This window comes from Pelobates fuscus, chromosome 3 (assembly GCF_036172605.1).
Source record: "Pelobates fuscus isolate aPelFus1 chromosome 3, aPelFus1.pri, whole genome shotgun sequence".
Taxonomy (NCBI): Eukaryota; Metazoa; Chordata; class Amphibia; order Anura; family Pelobatidae; genus Pelobates; species Pelobates fuscus.
The window spans coordinates 299,034,487-299,059,664 of record NC_086319.1 but is presented as its reverse complement, the minus strand read 5'-3'; the positions used below and the strand labels follow the sequence as shown (position 1 = coordinate 299,059,664).

Below are 25,178 nucleotides of genomic sequence, written 5' to 3'. Positions count from 1 at the left end.
CAATCAAGCATGCCGATTACACTGTGATTGGTACTGGGCAACTGGCAAAGCCCAGCATAGATCACAATAAGCATGAGGCCATGCAGGGAGACCCTGACGGTCTCCCATAAGCACCTGCCAGCACACAATCACTGTGGTTGAAATTTATTTGCTCAGTCACTGTCTTCTGAATGGATTTGAAGGGCTATGTGCAGCGCTCATGTTGAACACAGCATACAGCTAGAGGAAATTCTAATAGAATGAGTTAGGGCATTCCATAGGAAGAGCTTTCTAGGTTGGAGATTGTATAGTACTTTCTCAACTATAGGCCTTGTTAATATTCCATATATTCCATTAAAACATGATCATCATTGTGAAGATACCTTAACAGAGCCTCCATAGCTGGCAAGTCTAGAATACCATTTGCTGGCCTTTTCAGCTACTCCTTTGCCAGCAGAGAACATACTGCTCTTAAAAACGTCTAATTTGGGTGTCAGAAGTGTGTCCAAGTTAAATGATGTTGGGGACATAAGGGCAAGTGAAGAGTCTGAAGGCTGCTCTTTCTGAGGGCTGGCAGCAGAAAAGGTGGGAGAAGACCAGAGTCTGACACGATGTCTATCCTCACGTGTCGTGTGGTAAGTCTTTGATTTTGTCAGTCGCGGAGCATGTGGGGAGGTTGGTGGGAGGCTTGAGCGCCTACAGAGTGGAATAGCTTTGGAACTTTTGTACTGATCAGATGTGGTCCTCTGTAAATCCATGCTGGGTGCTCGACTGCTCAGTGGGCTGCTCATGTTATTCATATACATCTCTATCTCCTCTGCAAGGTCCCGTTTAGCAGAAGGTGTTAGAAGACTTTTATTGTCTTCCACCTCCTCTTCCTCATCTTCTACTTGACAAGTCTCTGCTGCCATCAGTGACAAAGGGTCTAAGCCCACTTTCACATCTGTCTTTTCCACAAGCTTGTTCACAAATGTAGATGAAGAAGAGCATGTACTGATCCTCCGCTCCCTAGGTTTCAGATTTTGAACATTTGATTTTACTGGCTTTGTTTCCTCTTCATTGTCCAAATCTTCAAGATCAAAAATGACAGGAGAATCTGCTTTATCTGTAAAACCCTCTCCTTCCAGTGGAGACTCATCATCACTCCACTCCTTCTCCACAACAGTACTTTCCATCCTAGTAGTGAGTGTTTTAATGTCTAGAGTATTGGGTCGTTCTATGCCTTTTTTAAAGACTCCACTGAGGATTTTAGCATCTGCCCCAAGTTTATTCACTAGATCTCCAGTGTTTGCTTCCTGGGCAGGCCCGTTGATCAAAAAGCCAGCGAGAGTTCCTCCACTCAAGTGCCTATCTTTGTTCTCCCAGCTAAAAGGAGTTTTATAACCTGGTTCCATAGCACTCTTGTGCCTCTTTCGTAAGCTCCAGCTTTGAAGCATCTCACTTTCACTGGCATCAGCCAAAGATTGTCCAAACAGGAGACCTGCAGAGCTGACTAGAATATGAAATGAAAAAAAAAAAATCACAACAAAATTCATAATTGAGCATATCTGTCTTAGAGCTATCTATCTTTCTAATCTCTATTTATAAATGCTAGTTCTTTAATCAAAAATAGTATCCTCAAACAAAAAATTGGACATTTAACGGAACACTATAGCCGTAGAAATACAAACAAGAATTAAACAGCCCTTCCCCCTAGGGATAGACCGATAATCAGGTCGGCCAATATTGTCGGCCGATATTCCGGATTTTTGCCACTATTGATACCGATATTGGCAATAATGTGAGAGGTGGCGGTGGCCCAGTGTGTCCATTAGGCTGCACAGGCAGCGGTCTTAGGCCACACTGGGTCTGCAGGCGCAAGAATCGAAACTCAGTGTAGTGGGGCAGAGCGGACCGTGGTACAGAAGCTTCAGTTTCCTGTGCCCGGCCGGACTAACAGGAAGTGCTCACTGAGAAAGCAAACAAACAAACAAACTCCTGTACCATGGTCCGCTGCACTCGGCCATGCTACAAGAGAGATAATGAGGCACACCAGGGAGGGGAGAGGACCACTAGGGAGAGAGGGAAGAGGACCACTAAGGGACAGGGAAGGGAGGGGAGAGGACAACTAAGGGACAGGGAAGGGAGGGGAGGGGAGAGGATCACTAAGGGACATGGAGGGGAATGGAGAGGAAAAATAGGTTTCTTTTTTCAAAACGGTAAATGTACAGAATATCGGTATCGGTAAGTTATCAGCCTAAAAGTTCACAGATTATGGTATAGGGATTGGCTCTAAAAAAAATCAATATCGGTCGATCCCAACCCTTGTGATTTAAAAAGGTAAGGTTTACTTACCTTAGATTACGCAGTGTGCTGGTCTCACCGCGGCTGCCACTTAACAGTGATCATCAAATTTAAGCATCTCAGCCAATCCAATGCTTCCCCATAGGGACGCACTAGGAACTAGTGCACATGCACAGCACATCGCCATGCTGCACTAATCAAATACTCACTATGAGTAGCATTTGGTAGAATAACTAAGTCTGACTCAGTTCTTGCAGTGAAAGTGCCTCTACAGGCTGTCAGGAAAACAGCCACTAGAGGTGTGTTTAACCCTGCAATGAAAATATTACCGTTTTACAATTTTACCATCTACACATTTTTCAGTCTGGGGGAATTGTTATCAAGCAGCATTCCCAAAAATGCCATTTTGATTTATATATTTTCTTTTTTCTCAACTACTAAATCTGACAGAATTATTTGTTATAAACAATGACTGCCTCTATGCAAGTATTTCAGGCCAGGGACTGTATTCTCTTACCAGAGAAATGGTTTATTCTGCTCACTGAAATGCAATTCCTCCATTGAAGTCTATAGAAAAATTACAATTTAAACCCCCAGCTCCAGGTCTGAAATATTACAAAATAAGGGATGCAATATTCTCTCTTTTACTCCCTTGCTTGAATATTTCAGTAGCAAATAAATCAAAAATTAAAACTGTGCACATTTACATCACTTTAACATTTTACGTATCTTTGAACAACAAACGACATAAAAGCTACATTTAAAGTGCCAACTATGCACCCCTTTCTTTTATAAAAAAGAAGCAAACAACCTCCATTGAAGGAGTTAATAAAGTAACTGAGCTACAATTCTAACTAAGGAATAATAACGTCCATGTTTTGCTTTACCCAGGTTAGAGAGAAGGGGGTGTATTAGAGGAACTCTGGCCACCTCTCTCTGATTGTTAATGGTTCTGTAAGTTACAACAAGTAATTGGCAACACATAATACGGTTTGCATACCATTGCTGACTGAATTTGACAAAGTGCTGGTTGTGCCTTCTTTACGCACTATACTGCATGTGGATTTTGGAGTTTGTGGCATATCAATGGGTTGCTGGGGGAGGCAATCTCGACTTTCCTTGGAACTCTCTGATCCAGATACTGCAAAATATATATATATATAGTCAAAGAGATATGATGAGACTAGAAAGAAGCACGATCAAATCATGGGAAATGTATACCAGGACTTGGAGGTCACATCCTTATGAATGCAAAGCTAAAATTATTTGTGTTCAGAATACTACACCAAAGTTAAGATAGCAAGAACGTGTTGTGAGCTTCACATCATTTTGTTTGGTAAAACTATAATTTTGCTTTTTTTTTTGTTGCTGTAGGGCCTGAGAGTGTTTTTTTTAAATGTGTACCTTAATATTAAAGGATAAATCGGAATAGTAGCAGCCACCAATCAGAAGGAGAACATAAGGGGCAACAGGAGAGGCAAAAGAGCTGTAGGGGCAAGGGTCATTGTAAAGTTAGCGAGGATAATTTAAAATGGCACAAACTTCAAGTTGTTTTTGAGACTTAAATCATCAACATATGATGAGTTTTCTAAGGAATATATTTTAAGAAGTGTACATATACAAATATTTATGAGCCTATGTTTACACACACATTATCGGTTATGGTGGAAGACAAGAAAGTGACAAACATCTCTTGAATACACAACAAACGGGCTCAAAAATGTGAAATTTCAACTTGAGACCAGAATGACCAGCTATTTAGTTTTACCTCATCATGACAGCCCTTGCAAGACAACTGCAGTAAAGGGCTAAACTTATGCTGAAGGATAAAATGATATATGGAATGTTAGGGTAAATCCCTTGCAATAGATTCATCACTATGAACCATTCAATCAGTGCCATGTTCATAAGATTTGATATGTGGAAAAATCTGTCTGTGTATGGAATAGTATTAATACAAATAACAATACCAAAATTAAAAAGGAAAAGAAACAGAATACGTGCTGGAATCTCAAGTGTCACCCTGTGTGCCACTTTTTAGTAGTGTTGCACAGTATTTTGTAAATCTGGAAGAGCAGACTAGAGGGTTTGTTAGAAATAAATTATGCTACTGGCCTTTAATGCACATATTGTAAAAATATGTTATAAAACACTCAAAACCCCATAGAAGGTATTGTGTTTTATGCACTTACATGAGCTGGAGTCACTCTCCCGAGAAGAGTCTTCCTTTTCTTCTTGAATGTCATTCACAGCTCCTCTCCGTACTTCTTCTTTAGATAAGGAGCTGTACCCAAGATCAGACTGCCCACCTAAGGCACAAAACAAATCCCATTTCAGCAGACTTTCCAAAATGCAAGACCTTTATTTAATTGATTTGCATCCAGAAAACATACCTGTACTAGATCTATCATCTGCAGGGTCCGAACTGCTTACATCTGAGTTAAACGGAGGCTGCTCTGTGGGGTTCATATCAATAGAACTATCCATACTGCCATGGCTTACTGCGTCCAGATCACTGCTGTCTATATACATATGTGTGAAAAAGCATATCAACAACTTAAATATTATAGCGCTATGTTATCAGATTTTATTTAAAAAACAAAACAAAAACAAACAAACAAGATATTTATACTGTAATATTAGGATAGGGTAGTAAATCTCTGGTAATACAGATGAAGCCGGATGACCGATTTTAGAATTGCAGTCAAAGCTGAACTATTGAGTTATGGGAATCTCAAAGGCATTATAAAATCAGCTAAAAGAAAAAGATATGATAAACAGGTTAGAATATGTAGCTGTAGTATATGTATATGTAGTCTATTGATGCAAAAACACTGAACTGATGATGCTTCCAAGTCAAGTTATCTGGTTTACTCTTTGCACTCTTTACAAAGAAAGCAATTTTTTTATTTACGGTATTTTTTAAATGTGTCAATTTCATTAAATTCTGTTCTATAAAGCACCTGCCAATCAAGCTATCCTGCCTTATACTGTGAATAATAAATGTTTTTTTATTTTGAATTAAACAGTCTGGGCCTGCTCCCAACCAACCAAAAAACCCACCCTAACTGGTCACTTCTTAGAGAATATTCTAGCATAGCTGGGGGGGAAGAAATTAAAGGGAACTTGTATAAAGACAGAACAGTTCTGTTAGGAACTCTAAGGAGTAACTACCAGACAGAGATCCATGGGACACCGTTGTTTAACCAGCATGGAGGACAGAGGGAACCAAGCCATATATACATAAATAATGAAAATCTTGAAGTATTGCATTATATTGTGTTTAAGGCCTATGTATTAGTACAGTGTTTTAATGTTTATACATATGACAAAACTGTAACAGTCACCTAATTTAACAACCAATATCAATATATATGTTATTTTTACATACACTTCTCTGTGAGTTTTATTTGCCCATATTACCTAAAGAATAACCTTGTAAGAGGGTAATTTCTTACGTTTGCTGACCTCCTGCGAGTAACGGGACTAACAAAGTCTAAAAACATTACCCCTTAAGAATGTGGAACTTAAAGGACAAATTAAGGGCTTTTGACAGATCTTGGCCTCATATTCGGTCTGCATTTTTTCACCCCTATTCAAATTTATTTCATCTTACTATTTTCTGCAGAATAACTCCTCCCTTTAAACATGCTTCTCTTTTTTTATGATATATCTTCCTGATTGAAAAGAAAACAGTTTAGCACAGGCAATGAGAGAGATTAGTGTGAGGGGAGCCAGAGCTTGCACCTTTGGTGGATTTGAAATAGTTGCAGAGATAAACATTTGTCCTGTAACTATTTTGTGTAAATGATGTTTAATAGGAGAGTACATGCATGCAATGCCAACTTCCTTCTTGCTAATATACACAGGGAAATATTGCAACAACAATATACAGACTGGCCTGAGTAATCATCTAGCCATTTCAAAACATTTATTTTCAAGACAACGTAAACTAGTGACAATTACGCAACATTACACTACTGCTTAACGCACATTTCCACTTGGTAATAACTGTATTTACAGTGGAGGAAGGATTGGAGGACTGGTTGTCCAGTTACACTCCCAAAGCCAAGAAACTGGATGTATGGTTTCCTACTGAAGTCTTGCATTGTTTATTTTTCACAAATAACTTTTGTGTAACTCATCTGAATCAATAGTGAAGCGTTAACATAGTTCCATGCCAGTTACAGATCTGTTTATCATTACCTGAGGGAGCAGCCTGTGGAATTGAGGCCTGTTGCTTCTTCAAAGCTCTTTTAAATTGGGCTACACCAAGTATCACATTCCTGACCTTTATCCACAGGAAGTACCCCCCTCTATTCCCAGAGGGCCATACACTTTCCAGAACAGCCTGTAGATGAAGAAGATGAAAGCACACTATTTAGCAGCTGCTGCTTTTGAAATCAGTAGGATATACACCGCCGTTTTGTTTTTTTCCTTTGTATTTTATTCTTAGCAGTTCAGTATCCAGCTAACCCAACTGTAAGGACAATACCTAAACAATGTTTCCTAATTATGTATTCTTAAGCACAGTCTAAACAATAATTGTCCATCAGACTTTATGAAATTAGTTAATTGAATGTTGCTTGCTTAGATTACAGTGTTTTTTGCTTTGCACCTGGAAAATCAACACCCCTCCATCCTCGCACACTCTGAGCACCAACACCACTACAGTGTTCTATATCGCTCATTTGCCTTAAAGAAAGACTCCAACTTTAACTAGAGCACACTCAAAAATCTTTTGACACTTTACTCCTGACACTATAGGAGGATATGAAGCTTGGAGTGCTCCACAAAGTCATCAATCATCTGCTAACAATCTACAAACTCCATATGAAATCACTTTACTATGGTGCATCTTACATTTTTTATTTTTTTTAGCTATATTTTCTAGCTTCTATATCAATGCACATTATCTCATTACACTGTACTAGGCATGTGCATGGGGAAAATTTTCGGTTCGGTTCAGCATTCCGAAATTCGGGACTTCCGTTCGGTTCGACACTTCGGAAACTTTGGAACTTGGGCATTTCGGAATTTCAGGACTTCTCTTGCAGCCGCTTAGTAGATAACTCCCTAATTCCCACGGAATTACTTAGTATTAGTAAATGTTGCCTCTACTCGCTATACCGCAGGCTGCTCACTGTTTAAAAAAAAAAAAAAAAGAGGGCCCCCGCGACGCGTGAGTGGGGGCATTTAAACTAAAGGGGGGACCTATTGTCCTCCTCCCCGGGCCGCACCCCTGAGCGGTGGGTGAGGGGAACTAATGTCCTCTCCCTGGCCCCCACCCCTGAGCAGTGGGTGGGGGCCCTAAATACCAATGGGGGGGGGCTAATGTCCTCCCCCTTGTCCCCCACTCCTGAGCGTCGGGTGGGGGCCATAAAAGTAAAATAATGGGGGACCTATTGTCCTTCCCTCAGCCCCCACCCCTGAGCAATGGGTGGGGACCCTAAATACTAATAATGGGGAGGGGCCTAATGTACTCCCCCCTTGCCCCCACCCCTGAGTGGTGGGTGGAGGCCCTAAATATGAATAAGGGGGGGGAACCTAATGTCCTAAATAAAAATGTACCCCCCACCAGGCGACAAGGGGTCCCCAAACCCCTAGACACCCCTTGCCCCCCCCCCAAAAAAAAAACTACCCCCTACCTAGCCCCCTCACCCTAAAAATAATGAGGGGGGGGCATGAACTAAGTACCTGTAAAAAAATAAATAAATTACCATTTGATGTTTTCTTTCTTCTAAAATCTTCTTTTTTCAGCCCTAAAAAGGGCAAATAAAAAATCCATAATAACCGACGCACTTAAAAATAACAACAAAAATGAGCGCCAAAAAAATAATCCTTCTTCACCCATGGAGGGCTCCGAGCAGACTGAGCTCTGCAGGGCAGGGGAAGGCTTATAAAGCCTTGCCCCGCCCTGCAATTAGGCTCAGAGCACTCTGATTGGTGAGTTTAAGCCATCCAATCAGAGTGCTCTGACAGGTAAATGAAGAGACTGACAGGTAAATCTCTACATTTACCTGTCACAGTACTCTGATTGGTTGGCTTGAAATCCACCAGTCAGAGCACTCTGATTGGATGGCTTAATTGCAGGGCGGGGCAAGGCTTTATAAGCCTTCCCCCACCCTGCAGAGCTCAGTCTGTGCAGAGCCCTCCATGGGTGAAGAAGGTTTATTTATTTTTTGTGCTCATTTTATTTATTTTTTATTTATTTTTTAAGTGCTTTGGTTATTATGGATTTTTTATTTGGCCTTTTCTGGGATTGAAAAAAGATTTTAGAACATAGAAAACATAAAGTGGTAAGTTTTATTTACATTTTTGTTACAGGTACTTAGTTAATGGTCCCCCCCTCATTATTTTTAGGGTGAGGTGGTTAGGTAGGGGTTAGTTTTTTGGGGAGGGGGGTGACTAGGGGTTTGGGGACCCCTAGTAACCTAGGGGGTTTACATTTTTATTTAGGGCCCCCACCCGCCGCTCAGGGGTGGGGGCCAGAGGGGAGGACATTAGGTCCCCCCCTTGTTAGTATTTAGGGCCCCCACCCACCGCTCAGGGGTTGGGGCCAGGGGGAAGGACATTAGGTCCCGCCCCTTATTCTAATTTAGGGCCCCCAACCACCGTTCAGGGGTGGGGACCAGGGGAAGGACATTAGGTCCCCCCCTATTCTAATTTAGGGCCCCCACCCACCGCTCAGGTGTGGGGGCCAGATGGGAGGACATTAGGTCCCCCCCTTGTTAGTATTTAGGGCCCCCACCCACCGCTATGGGGTGGGGGCCAGGACTTTAGGTCCCCCCTTATTCTAATTTAGGGCCCCCACCCACCGCTCAGGGGTGGGGAGGACAATAGGTCCCCCCTTATTCTACCGTATATACTCGAGTATAAGCCGACCCGAATATAAGCCGAGGCTCCTAATTTTACCCCAAAAAACTGGGAAAACGTATTGACTCGAGTAGAAGACTAAGGTGGGAAATGCAGTAGCTACTGATAAATTTCTAAATAAAATTAGATCCTAAAAAATGTATATTAATTGAATATTTATTTACGTGTGTGTATATAATGAATGCAGTGTGTGTGTATGAATGCAGTGTGTGTATATGAATGCAGTGGGTGTGTATGAGTGCAGCGTGTGTATGAGTGCAGCGTGTGTATGTATGAATGCCGTGTGTGTATGAGTGATGTGTGTGTATGTATGAATGCAGTGTGTGTGTATATGAGTGCAGTGTGTGTATGAATGCAGTGTGTGTGTATGAGTGCAGTGTGTGTGTATGAGTGCAGTGTGTGTGTGTGTGTGTGTAGCTGAGCCTTGGTGGGGGGTTGGCAATTTTATTATTATTTTTGTTAATTATTTTAATAATTTTTTATTATGATAATTTTTTATTATTATTTTGTATTATTATTTTTATTTTATTTAATTTTTGTTCGTCCCCCCTCCCTGCTTAATACATGGCAGGGAGGGGGGCTCTCCTTCCCTGGTGGTCCAGTGGCATTGGCGGTTCAGTGGGGGGGAGGAGAGGGGCTGGCTGAGAGTTTACTTACCTCTCCTGCAGCTCCTGTCAGCTCCCTTCTCCTCCGCGCCGGTCCGTGCAGCTCCCTCTGTCAGCTCACACTGTAAGTCTCGCGGCCGCACTATGACCCCGCGGCTCTCGCGAGACTTACACTGGGAGCTGACCGAGGTGCTGAACGGACCGCCGCGGAGAAGAAGGGAGCTGACAGGAGCTGCAGGAAAGGTAAGTAAGAGCTCTGCAGCCCCCACAGCCCCATTGTCTGTATCATGGCAATGTAAATTGCCATAATACAGATATTGACTCGAGTATAAGCCGAGTTGGGGTTTTTCAGCACAAAAAATGTACACGGCTTATACTCGAGTATATACGGTAATTTATGGCCCCCACACACCGCTCATGGGAGGGAGGACAATAGGTCCCCCCTTATTCTAATTTAGGGCCCCCACACACCGCTCATGGGTGGGGGGCCAGGGGGGGAGGGAAACTGGTCCCCCCTTCAGGTTAGAAGCCCCCACTCGCGCACCACGGGAGGGGGGGGGGGGGGGCATTTTTTTTTTTAAAGTGAGCAGTTTACTAGACATGCCCCTACTCACGGTATAGCGAGTAGGGGCATAATTTACTAATACTAAGTAATCTTTACTTAGTATTAGTAAATTTGGCTGAAAGACCAATTTAGGTCTTTTAGCCTTTTTAGTAGATAGCTCCCTAATACCATGGGAATTAGGGAGTTATCTACTTGTTCATTCCTGTCATTACACTGACTGGCCAAGTAACTTACATTTTATATGAATGTGTGTTACTTGATTATTGTAAGTGTTGCAAATTCTTACAGCTGAATCCTGGCTATGTTTGTATACTTTTTATTTAAAATTGTATACAGTGTAACATTCTTCATTCTTCCACTGGGTAAGTATATTAGTACTTAGGCACTTCGGAACTTCAGCAACTTTGGAACTTCGACACTTCGGAAATTCTGTAATTTCGGAACTTCGGCAATTCATCTATTCGGACATTCAGACCGAAACTAATTGCACATGTCTACACTAAGTTCACAAGCTGTCTGGCATAGCACTCTGTACAAAAGTCCTGCAAATATCAATGTAAAAGGGATGTTTCTCTTCTGTTTTGTAGTACCAGTATTTCTAATTAAGTATCTCTCTATTAGTAAGAGTACCTGTAATATAATTGCTACATTTTATAAAGGGCTTTGGATGACAATACTTACAAAGGGCAAAAAAATAAGTGTCATAACGCCATAATAAATAACTGCATTAATGCCAGGATCTTGTAAGCACCGCCTTGGTGATGGATACATTCTGAACATGAATCATCTCAATCAATACTTTGCCTTTTGGATATGTTCTGGCTGTGCTGGTATTTTAACCTAGTCTATGCAAGTTTTTCATGAAAAAGTCTAAAGTGATAGAGCTGGTTACAGAAAAATGCGCTCTCAGTGAACATATATGTCAACACTCCAATAATCACCAGCTTATGCTCTGCTGTACTTCCATTAGTTTCTTTACAGTGGTTATGGGAAATTGTTTCTTGCATAATAAAAGTATTCTCTTAATCCTGTCTACATGTTCTGCCTTTCATTCAGCGCCCAGTTACGCTGTGTTTCTGTAACACATCGTAAAATTATGGCATTGTTATGTGTGAACAGGCCTTTTCCTGATCTGAATCTTGTATTTTATCCCTATATTTAAATAAAATAAAACAATACAAAGTTAGATAATAAACCTGCATATGCTAAACCATTTTCCCTTCTTCTCGTAAATCACTAAATATCATTATGTGGATCACTTCTTTTTATCAATTAATATACAGAACAAGGGCAGTCAATTAACATAATGACAGTGCAATCAGAAAGTGATCAGGATTTTAAATAATCTTTACACTGACATATAAACATGTTGAAAACAGTGGGGTATAGTCGCTAAGTCAGGAATTGTGGACAACTGAAAGAGGAGCTGCAAATTTGAAGACAACATAACAGTTAGAAAAATAGCCGAATTGAAGAGTTTTCCAAATAAGCTATTTCGGATTCCCCTGAAATACTCCACAACTTTCCTACTGTCCATAAAATACTTTTGTTCTCATGGACAAACCGGGAAAAGAAAAATAAGCAATTGATAACATTTAGAGAAACGATTATTATGCAAAATAAACGAAAACATGAAACATATGCTTTAAAGCTAAAACATATTATACTGTAGCATAATGGGTTAATGGCAGGTTGAGCACGACACTTTAATATTCAGTAATCACCTTGTTATAGTATCCATATGTGATAGCATTTGGCTGTACTCCAGCTTTCTTCATTTCAAACAGAACTTTAACAGCAAGTACAGGCTGCCCATACTGACCACAAAGTTGCATCAGTGCACGATAGCAAACCTAAAATAAAAAAAATAAAAAATTAACAGATGAGACCATAATAAAGAACATGTAAGTGACTTGCACAAAACACTATCTTCATGAATTTGGGGAGAATTCTGGATAACCATATTAGACAAATCATAGGCCTGTCTCTTGCTCTCCTAAAGAGCCATACCCCACTCACGCCTCTAGCTCTGCTACTTTTCCACCTTGTTTGGTGGCTGTCACCCTTGCTGCCCTGTTGTGTATTTGTACCCCACCTCATCTAGACTGTAAGCTCGTTTGAGCAGGGTCCTCATCTACCTATTGTTCCTGTGTCACTGTGTAATTGTCTCATTTATTTAAATCCCCCCACCCCCCTTTCATAATATTGTAAAGCACTGTGGAATTAGTTGGCACTATATAAATACCAATAATAATAATAATAATAATAATAATAGGCCCTTTCACAGTCTCCTTACATGTAAACTGTTACTACGGCTGCAAAAAAACACATTTTAACTGGATTTACACCAACTCTACTTCTGAAGTGTTGCATGTAATTGATAAGGTATGAAGTGTCTATGTTCTGATATTAGCCAACTGAGTCCTTTAAAAAAGTAGTCAGTCAGTGTGAGTCTCCATGGTGGGTAATGTTTCAGCAGCTGTATACATAAACGAAGAGTAAAGATAAAAAGGCTTTGCATTCTGAATGGGTCAGGTGACATGGAGGCAAATGTGAAAGTTCATGTATTCTGGTTAGTTGCAGGTATAGAGATATATAGTGATAAGAGATTATTAGGGAAGAGGTATTTGAAACATAATCAAAAACAAACATGAAACTGGGAGGTACATATAATGATCAAGAACACTTAAAATTACTTATAATTTCAAATATATTAAACCTTTAGGGTGTGGCCATATTTTTGTGTGTTATGTATACTTAAAGCGGCACTGTCATGCCGAACTTACCTTTCCTCAATCTCTTCCTCTTCTCCCCCTCTCTCGGGATCTGTTATTCTTTTCTTCCTGTCTTCTTTAGTTTTCTTTAAACTCATAAGACAAAGTAGGGACTCTGTCTTATGGAGGATTCCTTCGCTTGACCAGCTCTGACCAGCGGAGGAGCAAAGTGTGCTTCATTTCCGCTGGTCAGACCAATTTTCCCATGATCCCTAGCTTTCCTCCCAGTTCCCACAATGCTTCCTGTCAGTATTGCCGAACGTCCTGTCACTTAGACTCATCCTAACAGAATGAGCACTGTTTCTCCATTGGTGTTAGGATGCAATTCGGTACTTTGTTCGGATCGGAATTTCATTCAAATGAATGAAACTCCGATCCTATTCATTGCTGTGGCTGCATCTCGCAGCCGCTTAGTAGATAACTCCCTAATTCCCACGGTATCAGGGAGCTATCTACTAAAAGGCTGAAAGACCTAAATTGGTCTTTCAGCCAAATTTACTAACACTAAGTAAAAATGACTTGGTATTAGTAAATAATATGCCCCTACTCGCTATACCGCGAGTAGGGGCATGTCTAGTAAGCAGTGAGCAGCCTGTGGCTGCTCACTGTAAAAAAAAATAAAAATAAAAAAAAATATTGCCCCCCCACCCCTAAACGACGGGTGGGGGCTGTAAAGTAAAATAAGGGAGGGAGACCTATTGTCCCCCCCCCCCGGCCCCCACCCCTGAGCGGTGGGTGGGGGCCATAAAGATAATGAGGGGGGGGGGAACCTACTGTCCTCCCCCCCGGCCCCCACCCCTGGGCGGTGGGTGGGGGCCATAATGGTAATAAAGAGGGGGGGACCTACTGTCCTCCCCCCCGGCCCCCACCCCTGGCCGGCGGGTGGGGGCCATAAAGGTAATAAGGGGGGGGGGGACCTACTGTCCTCTCCCCCCCGGCCCCCACCCCTGGGCGGCGGGTGGGGGCCATAAAGGTAATAAGGGGGGGGGGGACCTACTGTCCTCTCCCCCCCGGCCCCCACCCCTGGGCGGCGGGTGGGGGCCATAATGGTAATAAGAGGGGGGGACCTACTGTCCTCCCCCCCCCCCGGCCCCCACCCCTGGGCGGCGGGTGGGGGCCATAATAGTAGTAGGGGGGGGGACCTACTGTCCTCCCCCCGGCCCCCACCCCTGGCCGGCGGGTGGGGGCCATAAAGGTAATAAGGGGGGGGGGGACCTACTGTCCTCTCCCCCCCGGCCCCCACCCCTGGGCGGCGGGTGGGGGCCATAATGGTAATAAGAGGGGGGGACCTACTGTCCTCCCCCCCCCCCGGCCCCCACCCCTGGGCGGCGGGTGGGGGCCATAATAGTAGTAGGGGGGGGGACCTACTGTCCTCCCCCCCCGGCCCCCACCCCTGGGCGGCGGGTGGGGGCCATAATAGTAGTGGGGGGGGGACCTACTGTCCTCCCCCCCCGGCCCCCACCCCTGGGCGGCGGGTGGGGGCCATAATAGTAGTAGGGGGGGGGACCTACTGCCCCCCCCCGGCCCCCACCCCTGGGCAGCGGGTGGGGGCACTAAGTAAATTCCCCCCCCCCCATCAAGATGACTAGGGGTGCCCAAGCCCCTAGTCACCCACCCCCCACCCAAATAAAAAATGCCCCTACCTACCCCCCTCACCCTAAAAAATAGTGAGGGGGGAATAAAATTGCTAACCTGTAAAGTAAAATTAAACTTACCATTCGACGTCTTCTTTTTTCTAAAATCTTCATTTTCAGCCCCAAAAAAGGCCAAATAAAAAACCATCATAGCCGTCGAACTAAAAATAAAATAAAAAACCCGAGCGCAAAAAAAAAAACCTGACGAAAAAGAAAAAACCAGAGCGCACAAAAAAATAATCCATCTTCACCCATGGAGGGCTCCGCGCAGACTGAGCTCCGCAGGGCGGGGCAAGGCTTATAAAGCCTTGCCCCGCCCTGCAATTAGCCTAAGAACACTCTGATTGGTGGGTTTAAGCCAATCAGAGTGCTCTTTGTCATTTTACAAGCGTGGGAAAGTTCTTTGGAATTTTCCCACGCTTGTAAAATGACACAGAGCACTGTGATTGGATGGATTTCAAGCCATCCAATCACAGTGCTCTGTGTCATTTTACAAGCGTGGGAAAGTTCTTTGGAATTTTCCCACGCTTGTAAAATGACACAGAGCACTGTGATTGGATGGATTTCAAGCCATCCAATCACAGTGCTCTGTGTCATTTTACAAGCGTGTGAAAGTTATTTGGAATTTTCCCACGCTTGTAAAATGACACAGAGCACTGTGATTGGATGGCTTGAAATCCATCCAATCACAGTGCTCTGTGTCATTTTACAAGCGTGGGAAAGTTCTTTGGAATTTTCCCACGCTTGTAAAATGACACAGAGCACTGTGATTGGATGGCTTGAAATCCATCCAATCACAGTGCTCTGTGTAATTTTACAAGCGTGGGAAAGTTCTTTGGAATTTTCCCACGCTTGTAAAATGACACAGAGCACTGTGATTGGATGGCTTGAAATCCATCCAATCACAGTGCTCTGTGTAATTTTACAAGCGTGGGAAAGTTCTTTGGAATTTTCCCACGCTTGTAAAATGACACAGAGCACTGTGATTGGATGGATTTCAAGCCATCCAATCACAGTGCTCTGTGTCATTTTACAAGCGTGGGAAAGTTCTTTGGAATTTTCCCACGCTTGTAAAATGACACAGAGCACTGTGATTGGATGGCTTGAAATCCATCCAATCACAGTGCTCTGTGTCATTTTACAAGCGTGGGAAAATTCCAAAGAACTTTCCCACGCTTGTAAAATGACAAAGAGCACTCTGATTGGCTTAAACCCACCAATCAGAGTGTTCTTAGGCTAATTGCAGGGCGGGGCAAGGCTTTATAAGCCTTGCCCCGCCCTGCGGAGCCCTCCATGGGTGAAGATGGATTATTTTTTTGTGCGCTCGGGTTTTTTCTTTTTTTCGTCGGGTTTTTTTTTGCGCTCGGGTTTTTTATTTTATTTTTAGTTCGACGGCTATGATGGTTTTTTATTTGGCCTTTTTTGGGGCTGAAAATGAAGATTTTAGAAAAAAGAAGACGTCGAATGGTAAGTTTAATTTTACTTTACAGGTTAGCAATTTTATTCCCCCCTCACTATTTTTTAGGGTGAGGGGGGTAGGTAGGGGCATTTTTTATTTGGGTGGGGGGTGGGTGACTAGGGGCTTGGGCACCCCTAGTCACCTTGATGGGGGGGTGAGTTTACTTAGTGCCCCCACCCGCCGCCCAGGGGTGGGGGCGGGGGGAGGACAGTAGGTCCCCCCCCATTATCGTTATGTCCCCCACCCGCCGCCCAGGGGTGGGGGCCGGGGGGGAGGACAGTAGGTCCCCCCCCCCTTTTACCATTAGGGCCCCCACCCGCCGCCCAGGAGTGGGGGCCGGGGGCTGGAGGACAGTAGGTCCCCCCCCCCTTATTACTATTATGGCCCCCACCCGCCGCCCAGGGGTGGGGGCGAGGACAGTAGGTCCCCCCCTATTACTATTACGGCCCCCATCCGCCGCCCAGCGGTGGGGGCCGGGGGGTGGAGGACAGTAGGTCCCCCCCCCTTATTACTATTATGGCCCCCACCCGCCGCCCAGGGGTGGGGGCCGGGGGGGGGAGGACAGTAGGTCCCCCCCCTATTACTATTATGGCCCCCACCCGCCGCCCAGGGGTGGGGGCCGGGGGGTGGAGGACAGTAGGTCCCCCCCCCTTATTACTATTATGGCCCCCACCCGACGCCCAGGGGTGGGGGCCTGAGGGGAGGACAGTAGGTCCCCTCTCATTCCCATTATGGCCCCCACCCGCCGTCCAGGGGTGGGGGCCGGCGGGGGAGGACAGTAGGTCCCCCGTCCCCCCCTTATTACCCTTTTTTTTTTTTTTTTTTTACAGTGAGCAGCCACAGGCTGCTCACTGTTTAGTGGACATGCCCCTACTCGCGATATAGCGGGTATGGGCATTGGGGAGATTTTAATCTCCCTTGTGCTATTATGGGGGTCATATTGACCCCCATGGAGTGAGGAGGGGACCTGGGGGGCTTATGAAGTGGTGGGGAGCACTGCTCCCTGCCGCTTCTGTCTTTACATATTGCAAGGAGGGAGCTGCACGCCGGTAGCTCCCTCCTTGTAATAAAAGCGAACAAACAAACGAACACTGATACACAGTGTTAGTTTGTTCGTCTGATTTTTTCTATTCATTCATTCGTCTGTCTGATGAATGAATGAATAGGTGAAATTCCCGTTCGCATGTCCAGATGTTTCACTGGGCATGTGCGGGAATCTCAGGGCTATCTAGTGTGGGTAGATGACGTGTCCCACAGGGACTTCACCTACCCACACAAAGATGGCGGCGCCCTGAATATAGATCGGGGCAGAAAATAAAGAATAAAAAATAGGTAATGTGGGGGGCATAGGGGCATTTGGGGGTGACTAGGGGGTTGATTGGATGTAGTTGAGGCGGGAGGGGGGTTAAAAAAAAAAACCGGAATTCGGCATGACAGTGCCGCTTTAAATGGAATATTAACAATAAGAATATAGCTCCAGTTCTAAGCTCTGTCATATGCACTTGCTTTACACCAGAAAAGCCTAGCATGACAATTTCTGGCAACTGCTAAGTCATAGGTTGCATACTGGTCAGATGTAGTCAGTAAAGTTTCAAGGGTTCTGTATGCCAAACACAACTGACAATTTACAGTTTGGATAGATAAGCTATGTACAAGTGAAGGTTAAAAAAAAAAAAAAAAAAAAAAAAAGTCACTCTACAGTTAGTTTTAATGTAAGTGACGAATGTGCTGAATAAATATAGTGAAAGATGTAGCTCAATGCATCACTGATGTATCAGTGACTAATACTTTACCTCATCAGGAGAGTCAATATTTTTGACATGCATTTTGCGGAGCACATCATAAGCTGTGCGTAGAGCTCGCACTTTGGAATGGCAGATCTTCACATAGGCAGGGAGGCAGATAAACCACAGACCATAGCAGTGCCTTAACAGACATCTGGACCACATCTGGGGAATTGAGGAGTACTGTTTGGCTATTTTATGTGCTGAACGAATTTCCTACAAAACAAAAGTGATTGGCTTGTTTTAGCAGGCTAGAAAAAAAAATTCCAAAAAAAATAGACGAGACCACCCAAAATAGCAATAACTCTTTACCAAAATTGTTCTGTTTATTTAACCCCAGTCAGAAGTGGATTTATAAACACAGCCTCTTATCTCATATACAGGGTCAGCAACTGCATGAGCTGAGACAGCACACGATAATTTATGCAAGACAGATATAAACACTGACTTAACATAAGCAAACAAAAATTGTAAAAAAAAAACATAATTCCTAATGCAGCACCTGCTTAGTCCGTCTGAACATTGGAGATGGACTTGAGGGAGCAGTGATCTTAGATGACAATTTATGGATTTTCAAGAGCCCATCCGGAGTATCAAAAAGATTCATGGTGAGAACAGGGAACCCATTGTAGCTGAGGAAAAAAGAAACATATAATGATGTTAATGAAATCATCAGAGTATGTGCTTTCAACACCCTGGAGCAAAAAGTGCGACCCTAGCATTCAAGAGATTGACAGGCTTGACCTAAAATAGAAAAGTTCTTACAGAGCAGAAATATTTATATGACAGAGGACTTGTTTCCAACTTTGTCAATAAATATCTGCCATAAGTTGTTGTTACTGACAGTCGGTAGGCATTAGCGACTACATATTTCTAAATTGTTTCCAACCACGCCATCGAGGGTTTGCAGCCTATTGCCAGTAACTTCTATAGTAACCGATACCAATGACTAGATGTGACAACAAATTATCAAAGCAAATATAACAGAACAAGGTTCTAATAAATCCTTTCAGTGCTGCAGCAGAGACATCAGCAATACACTGCTCTCGAGAGTGACAATAGAGAAGGAAAAAAATGGGTTCTCAAAGCACCCCAATGCAGGGTAATAGTGACTGGACCAAGGAAATGCCCAGTCTGGCTAGGCCTCTGTAACTCATAACAGATTGGGTTCTCCTGGGTCCAATTATCATTACCCATCACCCTGCTGCACATGGGCTGAATATTAACCTTAATACTAATATTACTGATTAGACTGTTATCCTGATATTGCTCTGTGAAGCAGGTTTTAAAGAATAGTGAAAGTCACTAGAAATTAACGACAATCTTATATTATATCCGAGTCACTAACGGTGAGATTTTGTAGTATGCAAACAGTGGTTAACCGATAACACTAGTGATCGTGACACTAGAGACATCTGGTTTAATGTTAAAGGTTGGTTGGTGACAACTTACAGAAAATTAAGGAACGGAGTAGTATTATAAAGAAAAGGTCACAATGCACTCCTCCATTTAGCTACAAACAACAAAAAGCCAGCTTGTAGAGTCGTGAAAGTGGGTTAATTTCTGTTTTGGACAGAAGTGCATATTTAGTCTTTAAAGCAATCAAATGGGATACAAATAAAAACTTAAGATTAAGTGTTTAGCTTATTCCCAATGAAATAAAGGAACAAAGTGCAACCCAAACTTAATACAGTTTAAGTCTTGTGTTTGTCATTTTCATAAAGGGACTGATAAGAAATTGTACAGCTTTGAAAAAGATTTACTCTGAGTATGCAGTTGAAAAAAGTCTGTTGCATAATGATGGGATAAACTATGTAAAAACAAATTGCAAGACATTTTTCTTAAACGCATTCTGCTTTGTTAATGCTCCATCTGAAAACAGGAGCTGGGCTGCGATGGAATATGACAGCCTAGGGAATTAAATATAGTTTACAGAAACATACAGAAACCTGAATATTAATTTGTGATCAATACTAGCAGAAACACAACTGCACTGGGTGCAGGCCATTAGTCATGGTCTTTGCACACAAATTGCAAGTAAGAAGCAGTTCTTTTATTTGACTTCTAAACCGCCCCGATGAAAATCACTGTTTTAGAAATATTGAGTTTTACCCAGCATCGATTTCATTTAGAACTACTGAACCTTAGATCTAAATAATCAGACTAACAATGTCGTCAGGGAAGAAAAATTTAATTAAATTCAGAGAGTAAATGTAAGTTTCAATAGAATTAAATGGCATCAAGACCAAGTTCTCTGTGCAGCCCGATCCTCAGCAGTGATGTCACTCACCATTGCTACAGTGGGACGGATGTCTCAGAGGATGGGATCTTGTGCCTTAATTAGGTCATCTGTAGTCGGTATCGGTATGTATGCAGACGACAGACAGCAAATATGCACAAAATTAACATTAACAAGTCTGGACCTTCCAGGCTGGCTAATGAGACGCTCCCGAAGGTGGAGTTACGCCTCCAGGAGCAAAGTTAATTTTCTTTGTATGTTCTGACTTTCATACTGAAACAATTGACATGCAGACTCCAAGTACCAAGAACACTTATGGTGCTTGGAGTAACCCTTTAACAGCAGTACTACACTTTGGTTTCAACTTTGCTCTTCTGTGTGCGCTGCTGTATGTTCAGGCAGCAATTTATCCTTTTACATTTTAACAGAGGTTATGACTAGCCTTCAGTCATCCATCTGTTTGTTTAAAAGAGGTCACCTGCAAATACACCCAAATAATAACAAAACACAGAATGCATACTAAAATATACCGTAACTACTTATGCAAATAATAGAGGGAAATCGCACTGCCACTGTTCCTATAGAATAAGACATTTAAAGTGAGTAAAAAAAAAAAAATATGTTTTCTATACTTGTAGTGACTGTACTACATTTGGAAGTTAACAAGCCATTTTTTTTTGTACGGGTCTCTTATGAAACAATAAAGAACTGTTGTCCAAATGCAGCATCTGTTGAGGCTGAGACAACTAATCAATAATGCTTGGCAAAGATATGGAGTGAAGCCACATGGCCAATTTGCAAATCTGTTCTGCAGAAGCCAATGCTTTTCAAATGAAAATTATGCTTCCAGTCCTTTTTGTGGAAGCTTCCCTGTAAAGGAATACACCCGAGAAATGGCAGCTTTAACCATCTGGATGCAGTTATCTTAGAAGCAGTTTTCCCGTTCGCAATACCTTTGTAAAGTATTAACAAGTAGCCTGAATAATAAAATTTAGCTATTCATTCCAAACAGATAAGAAGTGCTTTGGACACCCAAACCATGCATCCTTTCTACTTGTATGTTTTGTGATATTGACAAAATGAAGGCAGAACAAATTCTAGATAGCACATAATGCAATACAAGAGGATTCAGAAACCAGAGTCCAGTTCATATAGCCTTTTGACTGATGGTATGGCTACAAGAACAGTGGTCTTCCAAGACAAAAATGATAAGGAATAATCTTGCAAAAGTTCAAAAGGTTTTATTATCAAATGCAAGTACTAAATTGATCTAAATTAAAGTGAGTTCTCTAATTGCCACTTGATATTAGACATGGCCTTCAAAAAAGCAATCACTACCGGATTAGGTTCCAGGTTCTTTACAGAGTACAGATCTGAACTTTAAATGAGCCTTTGGAATGAGAAGCAGAGGGGGAAGACATAGGGTAGAATAAATTTCCACAGAACTGAAAAAGCATCAAAAGATTCTCAGTTGTTCATCGTGTATAAACAGTTGAACCACTTCAACTTACCGTTTTTCTTTGTGGCTATGAAATCTATTTCTGTATAACTAAAATAATTTGTTACAGCGTGGAACGCCATTCTTGACAGTGAACAACCTGTTTTAGAGCTTCAGTTACACCACGGTCATTCAGTTAAAAAAATAATTGTGGTGATCACTCTTACGATAACTATCTATATGGAAGGATGCTCTAGACCCCAGCTCCACAATCAAAAAATGACAGTCTCATCAGGTTTACAGCAATCCACTTATAAAAGTGTGATAAAAGATAATGTTTTAATGCACATTCTTGACAAAAGCCAGATTGCTGGGTGAAACGTCTTATCATGCAGTGATAAAAAGGATTGCTGGAACATGAAAGAGTGCTGCACCATCATTTTTCAATTGTTGTGGAGTTGGGCTTTCAAATCACTTTCATTTCTCTAAAGTTGGAGGACTGCAATTGATCTTCCCTGTTCCAAAGCTCCCTTGTTCTGAGGTAAGGTAGATCAGCTTCCCAACTTGATGTGGAAGAATCAATGGTAAGTACAAAATAGTTTTGGAGGTGGAAACCACCTAAGAGAAATTTAGCAACCATTGAAGGTGAATTTTTGTTGATGTCCATACAGACTTCCTTGAATTGAGGGATTGATGAGACCTTTTTCCATTCTTTTAGAATACTTTTTGGGGGGCTTTGGCCCATGTTACTGCATGAAAGACTGATGGTAGTAACCCCAGCACTCTTATGGCATGGCTGATGGAACATGGGTAGAGCTTGAGAAACTTAGACACTACTACTCGTAAAGTCACACTACAGGCAGGCAGACCACTTTATCTCATCTGATTGGAGCCCCACAGCATTTTGCTGTGCATGTGCACTAGCCATCCAATGCTTTCCTATGGGAAAGCACTGGATTGGCTAAGATCATCAATCTTGATTATCTAAGCCAAGGAGGGGAGGAGCACAGCCACAGAGATCAGCACTGCAAGGGAGAAAAGGTAAGCAAAATACTAGGGCACTATAGGATTAGGAATACAGATTTGTATTTCCATACTATAGTTTTCCTTTAATTTCTCCTATTTATTGTATAGACTCTAGAAGAAAGGTTGTCATACATCTCTTTTCTGAGCATGCAGGTATAAAGCTTTGAGAACACATTTGGAGATTACAAGAAGCCAAAAGGAAGTGCTCTGAACTAGCAATATCAAATTTTGTTGTTGTCTTAAATGGCATGTGGCAGAATCTACTGTCAAATTCGTATTGATTTGTGTGTTTTATATTTTTACGTTATAATATACAAACACTTTGCATTCGACTCCCAAGCGAGGACCACCCTGGTACCCCATTAGAATGTTCTCACCAAGTAACTTAAGTACGAAACCGCAAGCGAAGTAATTAATGAATGCTTCCCCATGGATGGCCGCCATTTCATATAACCAAATGCACATGGTCGACAAAAGAGTGGTGGGCATTTTGTCTCCCAAACGTGGGCAGCAGTACTTGGTCGTCGAGTGCCTGGAACTCTTTTCGTCTAGGCACTCGCACGAACCTCGGTAAAGATTAGACTGCTGCCTGTTCTAGTTCCTGACCAACTATGCGCATGACATTCGGGAGATGGGAACTACCGAATGGGGGGAGCATTCATACCCTGAATTTAAAGGGAAACTCCAGTGCCAGAAAAACAATCCGTATTCCTGGCACTGGAGGTACCCTCTCCCTCCCACCCCCCAATCGCTGAAGGGGTGAAAACCCCTTCAGTCACTTACCTGAGGCAGCGGCGATGTCCCTCGTCGCTGTCTCCTCCTCCGCGCCGCTCCTCCTTCTGATTCCGTCGGCCGGTGGGCGAGACTGATCCTTGCCCACCGGCCGAGGAGACCTAATGCGCATGCGCTCCCCATAGGAAAGCATTGAAAAAGATTTTCTATGGGGAAATGAGCTATGCTGGACGTCCAGCAACGCTCTAGCAAATAAAATCTTTGCTAGAAATCAGAAGTGGTCTGGGTGCCTGGAGTGTCCCTTTAAGAGAATCCCTTGCATGGCGTTTGCACAGGAACCCCTGAACAGAGACCGGCCAGGACACCTATTTCCCTGAAACTGTTTTGGGCCAGCACCTCATGTCCAACTGGTCAAAACTTTACCCTGGTGGCATTCCAGTTCCACGAAACCGATCTGAGTGATCTTTGGATATGTTATACACTCAGATCGGGGCTATATGCTGTGTGGTGTTCCTAGTTATGGTAGAGGTACTTTTTTTTGGATACTGTATTTTTTTTTATAGATTTTTTGTACCGGAGAGATAATTGAATTATAGGTTTTTCTCACGCAAATATCTCTCAGGCACAAAGGATCCTGGGAATTAAAACCCCTGTGTTATTGAACCCATCTAGGGGTCTGTGTATAAAAGCCGTGTAAATAAATCAGTTGAATCCCAAACTATGTATTGTCTGGTTACTGGGGGAATGGATGTCTGCTTGTTTTAATGGTTCCAGATTGGCTGAGAGAGGAAATTAGCGGAGGTAACCAGTCGGGTTTCCCGTGGTCTGCTACATGGCAAATATTTAAATCCCAGTAACCTTCTGGTGCAGAAAAGAGTACATTAACATTTTAATATTAAAGAAGCTGTGTAATCTTCTATCCTTATAATGTGAAGAAGAATAAATAGTTTATAATATATATATACATATACACACACATACACACAAAACAATTTAGTTTTATTTGGTCCAAAATTGGCCAGAATGTTAAAAATAAAATAAAAAAATGGTAAACCAGAAAATGTCTAGAATATGAGCTAAGGTTCTTTTCTGTGAGTACTTCTATTACCTCTTTAAAGACATTCTAGAAGAGCCTTTTTGAGTGAGCTTTTGAATAGACAACAGAGGCAGTAGGAAGAGTGTTGATTTCTACATTCCCTTCTCGATTTTTCTCAGTATGCTTGGTATCTGTGACTCTGTCCTCTCGTGGTTTTCCTCTTATCTCTCCCAACGCTCATTCAGTGTCTCCTTTTCAAATGATACCTCCTCCCCTCGCCCTGTCTCGGTTGGAGTCCCCCAAGGCTCCGTCCTTGGTCCCCTTCTATTTTCTCTTTATACTGCCTCTCTTGGCAAACGTATTACCTCTTTTGGATTCCACTACCACCTGTACGCTGATGACACCCAGCTATATCTCTCCTCCCCGGACCTCTCCCCTGCCGTCCTGCAACGTGTCACTGCTTGCCTTTCTTCCATCTCTGACTGGATGTCCTCCCGCTTTCTGAAACTCAATCTCTCAAAAACTGAGCTCCTTGTCTTTCCTCCTCCTAATACTGATCCTCCTCTTTCGCTACTGATCCTCCCTTCAAGTTTGTGGTACCAACATCAGTCCATCCTTGCAAGCGCGCTGTCTTGGCGTCATACTTGACTCTGGTCTCACCTTTGAGCCTCACATCCAGCATGTTGCCAAATCCTGTAGATTCCATCTTAAAAACATAGCCCGCATCCGCCCCTTTCTTGCACCAGAT

The 25,178-nt window shown here is 42.8% G+C and overlaps 1 protein-coding gene across 5 annotated transcripts in view; it reads right to left on the bottom strand.

Moving 5' to 3' along the window:
- DENND4A (DENN domain containing 4A) overlaps window positions 1-25,178 on the bottom strand; it is a 165,452-nt gene that overhangs the window by 16,563 nt on the left and 123,711 nt on the right. For all 5 annotated transcript variants that reach the window (XM_063448760.1, XM_063448763.1, XM_063448761.1 and 2 more), the window contains 8 exons: window positions 18,462-18,591; window positions 17,969-18,175; window positions 12,033-12,161; window positions 6,469-6,613; window positions 4,656-4,784; window positions 4,455-4,571; window positions 3,263-3,403; window positions 363-1,471 (listed from right to left, as the gene is read on the bottom strand). In XM_063448760.1, the coding sequence (XP_063304830.1) occupies window positions 363-1,471; window positions 3,263-3,403; window positions 4,455-4,571; window positions 4,656-4,784; window positions 6,469-6,613; window positions 12,033-12,161; window positions 17,969-18,175; window positions 18,462-18,591 (2,107 nt within the window). The remainder of the gene's footprint in view (window positions 1-362; window positions 1,472-3,262; window positions 3,404-4,454; window positions 4,572-4,655; window positions 4,785-6,468; window positions 6,614-12,032; window positions 12,162-17,968; window positions 18,176-18,461; window positions 18,592-25,178) is intronic.